Genomic DNA, 12,798 nt, shown 5'->3' with positions numbered 1-12,798 from the left:
AGAGAGGGTGGCTCCAGGAGTCGAGGCCCAGCAGAAGGCAGAGACTAGAATCTGCGGGCGTCAAGCCTCGGTGCTCGCTCCAAACCCAGCGCCTCCGCCTGCAACGGCTCCTGAAGCAAGTGTTGCTGCTGCTGGCCAGCACTGCCTTTAGAGGCCCTCGGCGAAGGCAGGTGGGACTGCAAGGGGCACCTGAGCAAGCCTCAGTACGACTCAGTGCTGGAGACGTGGGAATCAAACAAGAAAGCTTCTGACAGCAGACGATGTTTCAGAAATTCCACGATAACAGGTAACACCTGTTTTCTAGGCAGACGCCACATCAACATTCTGGCCCAAGATAGGAGCAAGAGGAGCTTTCACGGAGCACTCCATTACCCACCCACTTGCCTCCCGTCGCCATGGAGCAAGCCAGCCTGCAGGACCTCACCTGCCGCCCTGCACCAGCAGGCTCAGCCGGGGTAGGGTGCTTGGCCAGGAGCATTTGCACAGTGCCCTCCAACAGGCAGCACCTGGCCACGCAAGGCTTCCTGCCTGGAATCTCCTTCCCAACTTCTGCTACATGGGAACAGTTTTCTTGACCCGTTAAATCACTCAGGTTGGAAGGTGGCTGGGCCCTCCCACCTCTGTGCTGGCTTAGGGTCAGGCCTGCTCCACTTCCCTTCTCTCAACAGCTCTGGTGAGCACCCTGCGTCTGACTGGCCAGACAGGATGGAAACAGACACATTGAGACAGTTCTTTACAAAGAGGCCAACGGAATTTGAACTATCTTCTAAAAACAACGAAGAGAACAGGCTGCTTGCCTCTGACACGCATTTAGATGACGAGAACAGGTCCTGGCTCCGACGAGGCACCTGTGCCCGAGCTCTGGCCTGTGCACCCCGGTAGGTTAGTGGGTTCCAGAGGGCAGCTGAGACAGACATGCCACCCAGGGTCAAATACAGGGTGAGAGCTTCTTCTTCTCTTCAAACTGCTTGTCCACCGCCAGAGACAGCGCCTGGAGGAAGCCCTCGATGGTGACGGTGGGGGCCTGGAAAGACACACAGTCAGGGTGCTGGGTGGTACCATGTGCTGCTATGGATACCTGGCAGCAACCCACCCCGCCCAATGGCAATGGGGGCTCAGTAGCCAGTGGGCTGAACAGACCCTGCACCGGCTTGTGCCCATGGCAGATGTGGACGTGACTTGCGCAGGCTCTGCTGTGCCTGTGTGTGTGCCGGCGTGAACAGACCCGTCATGGCCACTGCTCCCCAGGGCTCCAGACAACCCACACTGAAGACTCAGGCCCATTCCCCTACCTGGAGAGTCAGGAGACATTGATGCTGCCCGCTGGGGTGGACAGGGCAGGAGGGGCGGCCTGGGACTCACCTGGATGTATAGTGCATGAGCCAGGAAAGGGAGCTTCCTCAAGACCCGGGCCACTCAGGCCCTCGCTCTTCCTGTGTGAGAACAACCAGGCTCAGAGGTGTACAGCTCAGTGGCTTCAGGACCAGTATCCCTTGGCACTCCAAAACCTGAGCCTGGAGGTGGTGAGGTGACCTCAAAACACAACCGTGGTCTCATGGGTGCAAGGCCCTGTTGTCAGTCCTGCTCCAAGTGGGCAGTGGCACACTGCAGGGAGGCCTGGGCCAGCCCAGTCCCCAGTGACCAGGCCATGTGGCCATGTCTGAACTGTTCCTGTTTCAGCAAGTCTCCTTCAGTCAGCCCTCAACCAGAGCCTTCCAAAGCCCTCCCCACAGGAACCCGCCTTCCGGCACCACGGCTGGCCTCTGTGCAGCCCAGGTGAGGCGGGCCTCTGCACCTGCAACCACACTCCACCGTCCTGCCAGGTCCTGCCTCGTGCTCCACCGCCCCTCACCAAGGGCCATCTGGAGGGCTCATGTGTCATAGAGCCTTTGGGAGGAGGTTGCACTCTGCCTGCCTGACCCGTGTGCACACACACGTCTTCCTCTGCTGCCTAGAGAGCTCACCTCCAAGCCCTCCCCACCTCCCCAGTTACTTCAGCAAATGCATTTTTCTTGGTTGCAAAACTGAGCTCAATCTGCACCTTGAAATTTCACTCAGAAGGAGGCTCAACTTGGACACGTTGTTTTCAATGAAGCCGATCATCTCTAGCTCTCGGAGAGTCAGAAGCTGCTGGCGGGGGTATATGATCTGGCACTGGGGACAGAGGCACACAGTTACACAGGGCGCAAGGCCAACGAAGGCCAAATACAAATCAGGTCAGCCTCCAAAGAACAAGCTTCACGGGAAGCTGCACAGGAAGCAGCTGCTCAATGTCCCTAGTCTGTGAGTCCGCGCCCTCAGGCAGCAGTGACGCCCTTCCCCTGGGGCTGGGCCAGGAGAGCCCCTCTCTACACCAGTGCTGGGCTGCAGCCCTGTCCCCTGGCTGTACAAACATATCAAACCCACAGGGGCAGAGTGCCCACAGCCAGGGCTTCAGTCCTTTCCAGGAAGGGTCCTGTGTTTCTGGACATGACCCGTTTAGCCAAGGACAGCCCAAGCAGTGGCACCTGAGCTCACCTGGGGACGGCTGCCTGGAGGTCATACTGCTGAGCAGCTGTCCCGGCCCCAGGCACATGACCAGGACCAGCAGACAGCTTCTCCCTGCACACCTGCAGGTTCGGGAGGGCTCCTCAGGCTCAATGGCCTCCCTGGGCTCCCCATGGTGTCCTGCACCCTGGCCTGCTCTGCCTCCCATGAATGCGCTGGCCAGAGGCACAGGAGTCCTGAGGGAGTGGCATCCAGGGACTCCCCAGGCCTCAGGACTGGCCCAATGTCCCTGCTCTCAATCCCAGGGAAAGTTGGGACCTCTGAGCCACATCAGAGCACCCAGGCTCACCGCACAGCAGCCAGGGACCCATGGTGAGGCCAGAGGCCCCGAGGACACCAGCCTGCTCCTGGGGCCCAAGTATGATGAGCCCCTTGCGGTAAGGCCGAGCCAGAGCCTCTCCTCAGAACACACACTCCTGCAGCGGCCCTCAGAGCACACGCTCCACACAGAGGCAGGCTGGGCACCCATGCCAGGACAGTGCTGACTGGGCACCTTCAGGGGGTCATGCTGGGACAGCTCTCGCCACATTCATGGGAGGCCGTGCCCTTCCTGGTGGGCACAGTCAGGCCCCTGCTCTCTGCTGCTGGCAGGGGCTGCAGGTGGGAAAACTGTGCCCTGCCAGTGGGCGGCAAGGCCCCAGCACACCCAGCCCTGGGCCAAGTCTGCTGGCTTGCCTGGGGCAACGGGGCTCCCTGCTCAAGGCTCAGCACACACTCTGGCAGCTCAGGATACAGGACAGCCAAGAGCCACTCAGTGGAGAAGATGACGTGTGATCGTGACCTGCAGTCATGTGACTATGAGTCAAACCTGCACTCTTCCCTCTTCTCACAGAAGGAAGTCAGACCAGGGAGGCAGTCACTCAGAGCGAGAGTGCAGGCAGGAGTCAGGTGCCCCAGCAGCTGACCGTGGCCCACTCCCAACCTCCTGCCCACCATCACCTCTGGTAACAAAAAGCAAGGGTCACTCTGTTCTAAGAACAGAAGTACTGTCAGTACCCGTAACTGAGACCCACAACCCAACCTGCCAGAAGAAAACCACACCTTTAACCTAGAAGAGGGTTAGGCTGTCGAACACCCTCCTCTAGGTTGAAACTGGTTGACTCCAGCTATTTAGTCAGGTAAAGACATGAATGAAGCCAGTACCTTCATCAGCTCCTCCAGACAGGAGAGGTAGATCTTGAAGATGGCTGCAGCAGAGGGCGGCCCGATGTACTGCTTGATGTCAGCCCTGTCCACAAAGGCTGCGTCGATCTTCTCGGTGATGTTGGAGGTGGTCAGAATCACCACGTTGGAATGCCTGTTGTGGTGGGGGCAAGACCATGGTCACCCAGTGCCCTCCTGACTGCCACACTGCATCTGGCAAACCCTGCAGGGCTGCAAAACTGAGCTCCACCTCTGGACACCCAGGACACTCTCCCAGGAACTCCCGACTCGCCTCTCGCCCCTCTTGACTCAGTGAGAACCTCATTCTGGGCACCGTCCTTCCGCCATGTCTAAGGCACCCCTGGCACCTGCCCTGAGGCCCGCCCACCCTCAGGTGCACTCAGGACAGGCAGGCCTGGCGCTGGCTCCACCCCAGACGCAGGCCTCAATCAGCTTTGCACCCCAAAGCACCAAGCTTTCCCACCCCAGCTTTTGTTTTGTGTTTTTAATGTTCGAAATGAAGTAAATCCAAGTGGGAAACGGCCAGTACTCGGCACGGAGTGCCTCTGTGGCCAAGAGACCAGCGGTGACAGGAGCCGAGAGCCCTGTCACTTCACCCTGGCTGCTCATGGTGCAGCCTGGCCCAGCATCCAGCATCACCTTTTGATCTGATCGATCTGGGTCAAGAGGGCGTTGACCACGCGGATAGCATCCGAGGGCTCGGCACCAGCCCTGCAGGCACTGCGTGCTGCTGTGAGACTCTCCACCTGCAGGGACAGAGTGACAGCTGGGAGGGTGGCACCTAGCATCTCTTGGCAGCCAAGGGACACTGCAACAGTGGGTGGAGACTGAAGAGGCCTGCGGTGGCTGCCCAGGGCTGGGTGTGCTGGGGAGAAGTCCTGTAGCACCACGGGCCGGGTGGCAGGCCGAGGTGGCAGCCCAGCAGGCGGGGCAGGCCTGAGCCAGCAACAGCAAGAGGCAGCTGCCTGCGAGAGCTCACCTCGTCAATCAGCACGAACACCAGCGCTTCCTTGTCGTCAATCAGGTCCTGGATCTTCTGGAACATCCTGGTCACCAGCTTGCCACTCTGCAACCACAACCTCCCTGAGGACCGCCTGTAGCTCCCAAGCCACAGGTGCTCACGGCACCACCCACCCTAGTAGCCCAAGAGCCCAGCCTCCTGATGGTGCCCCCCAAAGCCCCCCTATGTAGGAGGGGCCCAGCCCCCCCCCCCACTGCTCCATGAGTCAGGGCACAGGCCCTTGGTGCTGGCATGCACACTGGCCAGGGTACACTCTGCACCAGCCACACTGACCAGAGCCCTGGGCATGGCCCTTCAAAGTTAAGGGTCACCCTCTGGGCTGCTCAGCAGGGGGCACAGTCCCCAGGAGATGCTAAGCATTTCTGCAACCTTCCAACCAGGCAGGGGGTGGCCAGGCCTATTGCCCAGCCCTGTTCCAACCAGGCACTGCCCTGCTCCCCACTGTCCTGGAGTACTGTGCTTCTCAACCATGTGGGACAGACAGCCAGACAAAGAGGACGGTCAGTACTCACTTCTGAAAACCACTTAGAGAAGAGGCTGTGGCTGTTTATTTCAATTAGCTGGCCATACCGGTACCTAAGACAGCAGGACGGAGGAGAGCTACTTCAGAACCAGCCCGGCGGCAGGCTCAATCCAGCCCGCGGGCCGTCAGCTCAGCAGGGCTTCACAGCAGGTGGCAGGCACTAGGGACCCAGCTCTGGTACTGAGTAACCAAGGTGCAATCAATGGTTCCAAATCAAAGCAATTTCTTCCCATAACACCACTGGATTAAATAGTAAAATTTCTCGAGGCTGGGGTTGTGGCTCAGCAGCAGAGCGTTTGCCTAGCATGTGTGAAGCCCTGGGTTCAATCCTCGTACCACATAAAAATAACTAAACAAATATAATCAAGGTCTCATATTCATCTACAACTAAAAGCATTTTAAAAATTCTCAATTTAAACTACTCATAATTTACATTTCCACGTACAAAAAGAACCACCACCACCAACACAGCAAACAGATGGAGTGTGGGGAGACTGGCTGGTCAAATGCTGGTCCAACGCTGGTCCTCCCACCCACCCTAGCAGTGTGGCCGTCCTCCTCCCAGCAGACCCTGGCCAGGGATGCTGGAGGCCTGGCACGCACCACACCACCCACACCTGGCCACTGTCTCACACGGAGGCTGTCCCTTGGGGCAGCGGGACAGCAGCACACTCAGCTCCTGACCCGCAGCGGGCAGCAGTCCCCAGCTCCCTCCCCGGCTTCCCCACCCCAAGTCCACAGAAGAATTATTTCCAAGGGCATCACTGGCTCCCTGTAAAGAGAAGCAGACGCTTATCCTGTGTACGAGGAAGAGCAAAGTCACCCTAACAAAACAGACTGTCCCTAACAAGCTGGCCATGAGACGTTCTGACCACAGAGTGCAGGACGCCTGTCAAGACACCGCCATTTAGGCATGGCTCAGGGGCCACACACGTGCTTCCTGCCCTCCCCAGCAGAGGAGCTGCTTCCTACAGTGGCTCTCCTCTCTGCTTCAGGAAGCTGCCCTTGGAGTTTGGTTCTTAAAACACGGATCCGTTTCAATCCCTGAAAACAACCAGCTGCCACTCCTGACAGGAAGAGGTGCGACCCACCGGCCTCTAATGCCTAAGGAGGCCGAACACGAGAAAGACAGACAAGGCCAGAGCAGCCCGCCTGGCCGGGAGTGGAGGGCAGTGACCCCGGGACCTGGGGAACAGGGACAGGGGGCCAGAGCACCCCCTGGCAGGAGTGGAGGGTGGTGACCTCAGGATTCAGGGAACAGGGACAGGAGGCCAAAGAAGCCCCCCTGGCAGGAGTGGAGGGAGGTGACCCGGGACCTGGGGAACAGGGACAGGAGGCCAGAGCAGCCCCCCTGGCAGGAGTGGAGAGCAGTGACCTGGGACCTGGGGAACAGGGACGGGGGCCAGAGCAGCTGCCTGGCTGGCAGTGGAGGGCGGTGACCCGGAACCTGGGGAACAGGGATGGGAAGCACCCCCACTCACAGGCCTGGAAGGAACTAAGACAGAGCATGCACCTTGCTGAGCTGAGGAGACAAAGGACAAGGGTCAGCGGTCACGGGTCAGAGGTGGGAAGCAGGCTGAAGGGTACAGTTCCCGGGAAGAAGACGAGGACATAAATCCCCATAAAGTGGCGTGGGGTCCCCAGTCCCTGCTGGACAGAGGCACGGGAGCAGGAGAGCCTGTGAGCTGGGAACCGAGTCCAAGGGCCGTGAAGAGTGGCCCAGCACCTGGCACTACACAGCACGGCACTGGCTCCTTCTGCAAGGCTGGCCCCGGTCACAAGCAGCTGAAGAAACCAGAACAAGGTTGGTGACGAGGAAGGAGCCAAGTCTGGAGGATTCTGCTAGGAGCCCAGGGCTCAGGGGGCAGCAGCAGCGTGGCCACCAGAAGAGGGCAGCTGCAGTGCCGACACGGAGCTGATGCCCACAGTGGGTAGGACAGCGAGCAGAAGTTGTGCACTGGCCAGGAGAGCAACAGGACAGAGAGAGCACAGGACAGGCACACAAGCCACTGATGAGCTCTTCAGGGAGGAACACCAGTGGACAGGAAGCCGGAGAGATACTCGGGGGTCAAAAGAGTTGCAGCACAGCAACCGCCATGTTTAGCATCCCAGCCAAGGACGCCAGGTGGGGGCAGGGGACTGTGAGAAGAACAAGCATCACTTCCCAACAGGGCGAAGACCCCAGCTGACGCAGTCCAAGAGGAGGGGTCCCAGGGACTGTGACACTGTCTCTGACAAAGAATGGACAGACAGTCAGAAGTCAACAGGACTGCGGAGCAGGGGTGCCAGCCCCACGGCTCTGCCCAGAGCACCTGGCCGGCCTGTGGGTGGGCAGGACTGCTGGGCACAGAGCAGGAACCGCCCTGAAGGAGAGGAGCCTATTACTCACGTGACGAAATTGAAAATAGAGTCTGAAGCCTGGTGATGAAGCTACGCCCGTAACCTAGCAGCTCGGGAGGCCGAGGCAGGGGACGGCACGCCCACGGCCACTCCGCGCAATGGTGGAGTGCCTTAGGTCCAGTGCCCAGTGTGGCAAGTTCCCACCCGGGAGACCCCGCCCGCAGGCCCCGCGCCTGCTGGGCCCCAGGCCTGGTTACCTGCTCGACAGTCTGATGGTGAGCTTCTGGGCCAGGGCCTTGCACAGGGACGTCTTCCCAGTTCCTGGAGGCCCTATAACAGCCAAGCAGACGCCTAAGCCAGCAGGGCACAAGTCGCTCATGACAACAGAGGTCAGTCACGCCAAGGGTGCCCTGCTGCTGTGAACCTGCGTCCCCGATGAGGCTGTGAGCAGCTCCACTGTGGAGGGCCGCCTCTGTGCCAGGCTGGTCCCTGGGTGCGCTCCACACCCAGGCACACCCTTCTCAGGCCTCTGCTCCCTGTGCCAACAGCGCCACTCTCTGCCCCAAACAAGCCCTCCCTCCAGAGGTCCATGTCCTCAGTGTCAGGCGACGTGAATGACACCGTGGCCAGGACCTGCTCTTCCCCTGTCCCCTGCACCACACAGAGGAGCTCTGAGGGGGCGGGGAGACAGCGCGGGCAGCTCTGAAGGGGTTGGGGAGATAGACAGAGCACGGACAGGACCTGCTCTTCCCCTGTCCCCTGCACCACACAGAGGCAGCTCTGAGGGGGACGGGAAACCAACCCAACCTTGGGGTGGAGGTCTGCCCACCTATCACAGTCTGTCATTGCCACAGAGCCCGCGAAGTGGCACCCGGCAGAAGGCCCACTACTGCCCTGTTGGAGGTGCCTGCCAACTGGCCTCCCTGGCCCTCTAGGGCAGCATGGGTGTCTGCTGGTTAAGGGTGCTCAGAGGCTGTGGATGCCTCACGGTCTTCACCGGCACAAGGAGGCTGAGCACTGAGCCTGCACCTCACCATGACTTGGCCTCACCACTTTGTCCTCTTCTACCTAGGACGTCGGGAAGAAAACAAACTCCCAAGGCGTTCTCCTAAGACCTGACAAAATGTCTTACACACACGGCCTTTTAGTCTATGCCCACTACGTGCAGCTCCCAGAACACCGCTGAGAGAGACCAGGCGGCTCGTCCCAAGAGCTGTAGTCAGCTGGGGAAAAAGGGCCAATCATACGCCAAGGACGAGGCTGGGGCTGGGGCTCAGTGGCAGAGCACTTACTTGCCTCGCATGTGTGAGGCACTGGGTTCAAAGTACCACATAAAAATAGATAAATATGGGTCTTCAAAACCCAAAACAACAAGAACGGGAGCTGGAGCCAGCAGACCAGGACAGGACGGGGGTGGGCAGGAGCGCCAGCGTGGGGAGGTGGCTGGGGCTGGCTTGCCAGCAGGTGTGGACGTGGCTTACCGTGCAGCAGCACCACACGGTTCCAGGTGATGAGGTTGCTGTCCACGTTCTTGTCTGAGAACAGCAAGGTCGTCGTCACGTAATCCAGGAGCTGGTGCCAGAGGGTGCAGATGAGGCTCCCCACAGACTGTTCCCAAGCAAGGGCTGGGACAGCAGCCACCTGGCTGGACACCACTCCCAACATGCAGCAGCCATGTGGCTCTCCCGATAGGAGGAGCCACGAGGTAGGGTGGTCGTGGCTGTACATGCTACCCACAAACACCCGCTGTCACTTAAAATGCCACAGAAAACAAACTGTGCAGGGTCACCAGCCAACAGGCCTCCCTCCAGTGATGGGCAGGGCCCACAGGCATGTGCAGGGTCAGGTGAACCCCTAGCGTGCCCCCTGGGAGACCACACGGGCCCTAGTCTGGGCCTGCCCCCTCCAGCCACTTCCTTCCCCTCTCCTCCTCAGGGAGCTGCCTGGAGATCAGCTCTGTGCTGGGGCAAGGAGCCCCAGTGCCTCTCAAGCTGATGGCTCAGGGACTGCAGGTGGCAGTCGCGCCTCCCCCAAGGAGGTGACTTACGTGCGACTTGACTTCCACGTCGTACACCAGGCTGTCCCAGAGCCCATGGAACTCAGCTGTGACACAGAAGCCCGCGGGAGTTAGGAGGACCACCCTGGCCTGCCGGGCTGGCCCACGCCCGCGGCCCTCCAGGCCTTCTCCCAGGGCAGGCCAGGGCAGCGTCCACACTTTCCTTCAAAGCCCAGCCTTTCTTGGGTTAAAGATCCAAAACAAGCGCCAGTCAGATGGCTTTTGCCAGGTGACTGGAAGGAGAAGAACGTGTCCCCCATCTCGCTATCATCCCCCTCTTCTTTAACGTGCGCTCTCCCCACCAACAGGGTGCCGCTGGGAAGCCACCCTGAGCTCCACCTGAGTCCACAGCAGAGCATGCAGAGGGTAGAAGGAGCTCTCAGAGGGGAGACCAGCTGGGCAGGGAAGAGCAGGACAGGGTACCCTGAGGACAAGGCAGACACGTGGGGAGTGCCACTTCCTTGTGTGTAATTGCTGGAGCACGAACAGGCCACATCCCTCAAAGGCCACGCTGAAGGCTTGGTCCTCAGCTGGGTGCCACCAGGGGGTGGCGGGGCCTTTAAGACATGGGTCCAGGGGGAGGTGTGCTGGGGAAGGGGACTGTGGGCCCTGGGTCTCCTGCTGACTTTTAGCTAGCCGTGGAGCGAGCGGCTGCTCTGCCACACACTGCCAGCTGTGGCGTGTTGCTGCACCCCAGCCCCCAGGTCAGGGGCCAACTGTCATGGCCTGAGCCCAACACACTCTGTCTCTTGCAAGTTCACTGTTTCAGGTATGAGTTGCAGTAACACCAAGCCATCACAGAGCCACGCTCTGCACTTCAAAGGAGATGAGATTTCCTACAGTCCTACAAATCTAACGAACGGACCTCAGTGAACTGGCTCAGCGAGTCCCGCAGGCCACCCTGCAACCTGGCCCCTCAGCCCCAGCCCCCTGGCCTGTACCTGCAGGCAGCACCCAGTGGTTTGCTGCGATGATATTTTCTGTCTCCTCCTCCAGGTTCTCGCTGCTGGGGCCGTCTTCATTCAGCTGGAAGATGTGGAGCGCGACCGCACAGGCACTCAAGTCTATGGGCTGTGAGGGGAGAGCCGGTCAGTCCCGAGGCCGGCCACACACAGGAAGGCCGAGGTCCTCGGTCAACAGCACAGTGCGATGAAAGCCCCTTCTCAGGGTGGGTGGAGAGCTGTGGCCTTACTTCGGGTCTAGGATAAATTCATTCCTCCCCTCTGGGCTGGGTCATGTATCGACTTCAGAAGAAACTTTGCTGTTCTTTTTTTTTAATCACTGCCAAGTGACACAAGCTCCTTGAGGAAAGCGCTGGAGTCTCAACCCAGCGAAGCTGCACTCTGGGACACGCCGGGCCAGGCTCAGCCCTCACACGTGGGGCTTGCGGTCCTCTTGCCATCAGGTTTCCTCTTGACTGTCCTCCAGCTTGGAAAGGTCGAATGCTTTCTCGCAGGATTGGATGAGGATGCTGAGCCACTAACACCAGTCTAGCAGCCGAGCGCGGAAGTCCGTGTCACGCGCACAGTTCTAGTGCCAAGCTCTCTTCAAAGGCAAGAGTTGCACAGTGCCGAGCAGGGCTGTCTCCTTAGGGATGCGTTTCTGGTTTTTACTGATAACAGGACTACCCAGTTTGCACCGCTCCCACAAAAAGCTTACACATGTGGGACCACATGACCTTGGTAAGATGCTGGGTACGGCAGCTATCGAGCAGGATGTCAGGAAGAGCTGCCACAGGCAGGCCCACCCCCCCAGCCTACAGCCTCTACACCTCCTGGGGTCCTGACGCCTTCACCCAGCACCTAAACCCAAGGCTCACCAGGACAGCCCACTAGCCTGCAGTATAGCATCCCAGTGCCTGGATTCCCATCTGGGCCCCACTGCACCCACAGCCTCCTGACACCAGGCCATGTCTTGCCCCAGCACCCGGTTCCAGGAGAGACAGTCAGAACCAACAGATAAGCAAGTGAAATGCTATCAACAGCAACAAATATTCATGACACCAATCCTGTGTCTGGCTGAGGGTTAACTGCTCCTGACACTGTGGACCAGTAAGTTACCTGGGGGTCTTTAGCCTTCAGTTCTGTGTCAACAATGGACACAGACTGCACATTTCTGGTCAGAAAAGGTTCATCAAACTCGGTCCACGTGTAGTCACCAAACACGATGTTGTGCCTTTTGAGCAGCTTCCGGACGCTCAGCTTAATGTCTTCTTTCTTTGCAGTGCTGGGAAAACACACAGCACACAACAGATCTGAGCCACAGGGGCATTCTTAAAATTTCAAAAACAGACTGCTCAGAAAAGAGCCATTAGTCAAGAACTGGCTGGGGGTGGCCTGCCTGGGGATCAACTCCAGGGCCACCCCCGGCCTGCAGCTCCACTGCAGCTATGTGACCTCAGGAAGCCACCCTCAGTTCCAAACTGGACAAAGGGGGTGATACCAGGAGGCCTTGCCAGGCAGTTACCTTGAAGATTAGCAGTGCCAGAGGAAGGCCAGAATGGGTGAGCACTTACACAGGGGGGCCATTGCTTGTTCTGGCACAGCAAGAGCCTAACACCTGTGGCTGAGGTGCTCGACCAGCTCCGGGCTCCCCTCAGCCCACCATGCCACCATCCACGTCCTCCCAAGGCTTCCCCTCTCCTGCAGCCTGGCCTCTGCACCTGCCTGGGCACTGCCCCAGCACACTGAGGAACCTGCTGGAGGTAGTAGGGTGCAGGTACTGGGGGTCCTGGTACCTGGCCCACTGGAGTCCTGGAGTCCCCGCACAGGTAGGATTTCGGCCCCTGTCCCTGGCGTCCCCCACCCCTGGAGTCCAATGCAGGTCTGGGGGTCACCCTGCAGGTACTGGGGTCCCGGCCCCCGCCCGGGGGCGCCCTGCAGGTACTAGAGGATCCCGGCTCCCATTCCCCGAGGTCCCCTGTCCCTGGAGTCCCGTGCAGGTACTCGGGGTCCCGGCTCCCGCCCTGGCCGCACACCTGCCGCCGCGCTGCAGCACCTCCACGTGCACGGCGGGCGCCTCGGCCACGCAGGGCAGCGCCTGCTTCAGGTCGCCCACCGCCTCGTCCATTCCCCGCGCCGCTTCGAATCTGCCGCGCGCGGAGCACAGCTCCCTGACCCGGAAGCGCTCGGCGGCTGCGGAGCCACT

The 12,798-nt window shown here is 59.8% G+C and overlaps 1 protein-coding gene across 1 annotated transcript; it reads right to left on the bottom strand.

Moving 5' to 3' along the window:
- Positions 1-431: 431 nt before the first annotated feature.
- Trip13 (thyroid hormone receptor interactor 13) lies at positions 432-12,753 on the bottom strand. The gene is given in 14 exon segments (XM_026381524.1): positions 432-1,024; positions 1,363-1,410; positions 1,412-1,433; positions 2,042-2,154; positions 3,691-3,844; positions 4,351-4,457; positions 4,691-4,777; positions 5,245-5,308; positions 7,853-7,925; positions 9,077-9,167; positions 9,643-9,698; positions 10,593-10,722; positions 11,712-11,877; positions 12,629-12,753. Coding segments are annotated over 14 exon segments (1,299 nt in total). The 5' UTR covers positions 12,721-12,753; the 3' UTR covers positions 432-928.
- Positions 12,754-12,798: the final 45 nt, after the last annotated feature.

This window comes from Urocitellus parryii, chromosome 1 (assembly GCF_045843805.1).
Source record: "Urocitellus parryii isolate mUroPar1 chromosome 1, mUroPar1.hap1, whole genome shotgun sequence".
NCBI lineage: Eukaryota > Metazoa > Chordata > Mammalia > Rodentia > Sciuridae > Urocitellus > Urocitellus parryii.
The sequence above is the reverse complement of the archived record's forward strand: the minus strand, read 5'-3'. Positions and strand labels throughout refer to the sequence as shown.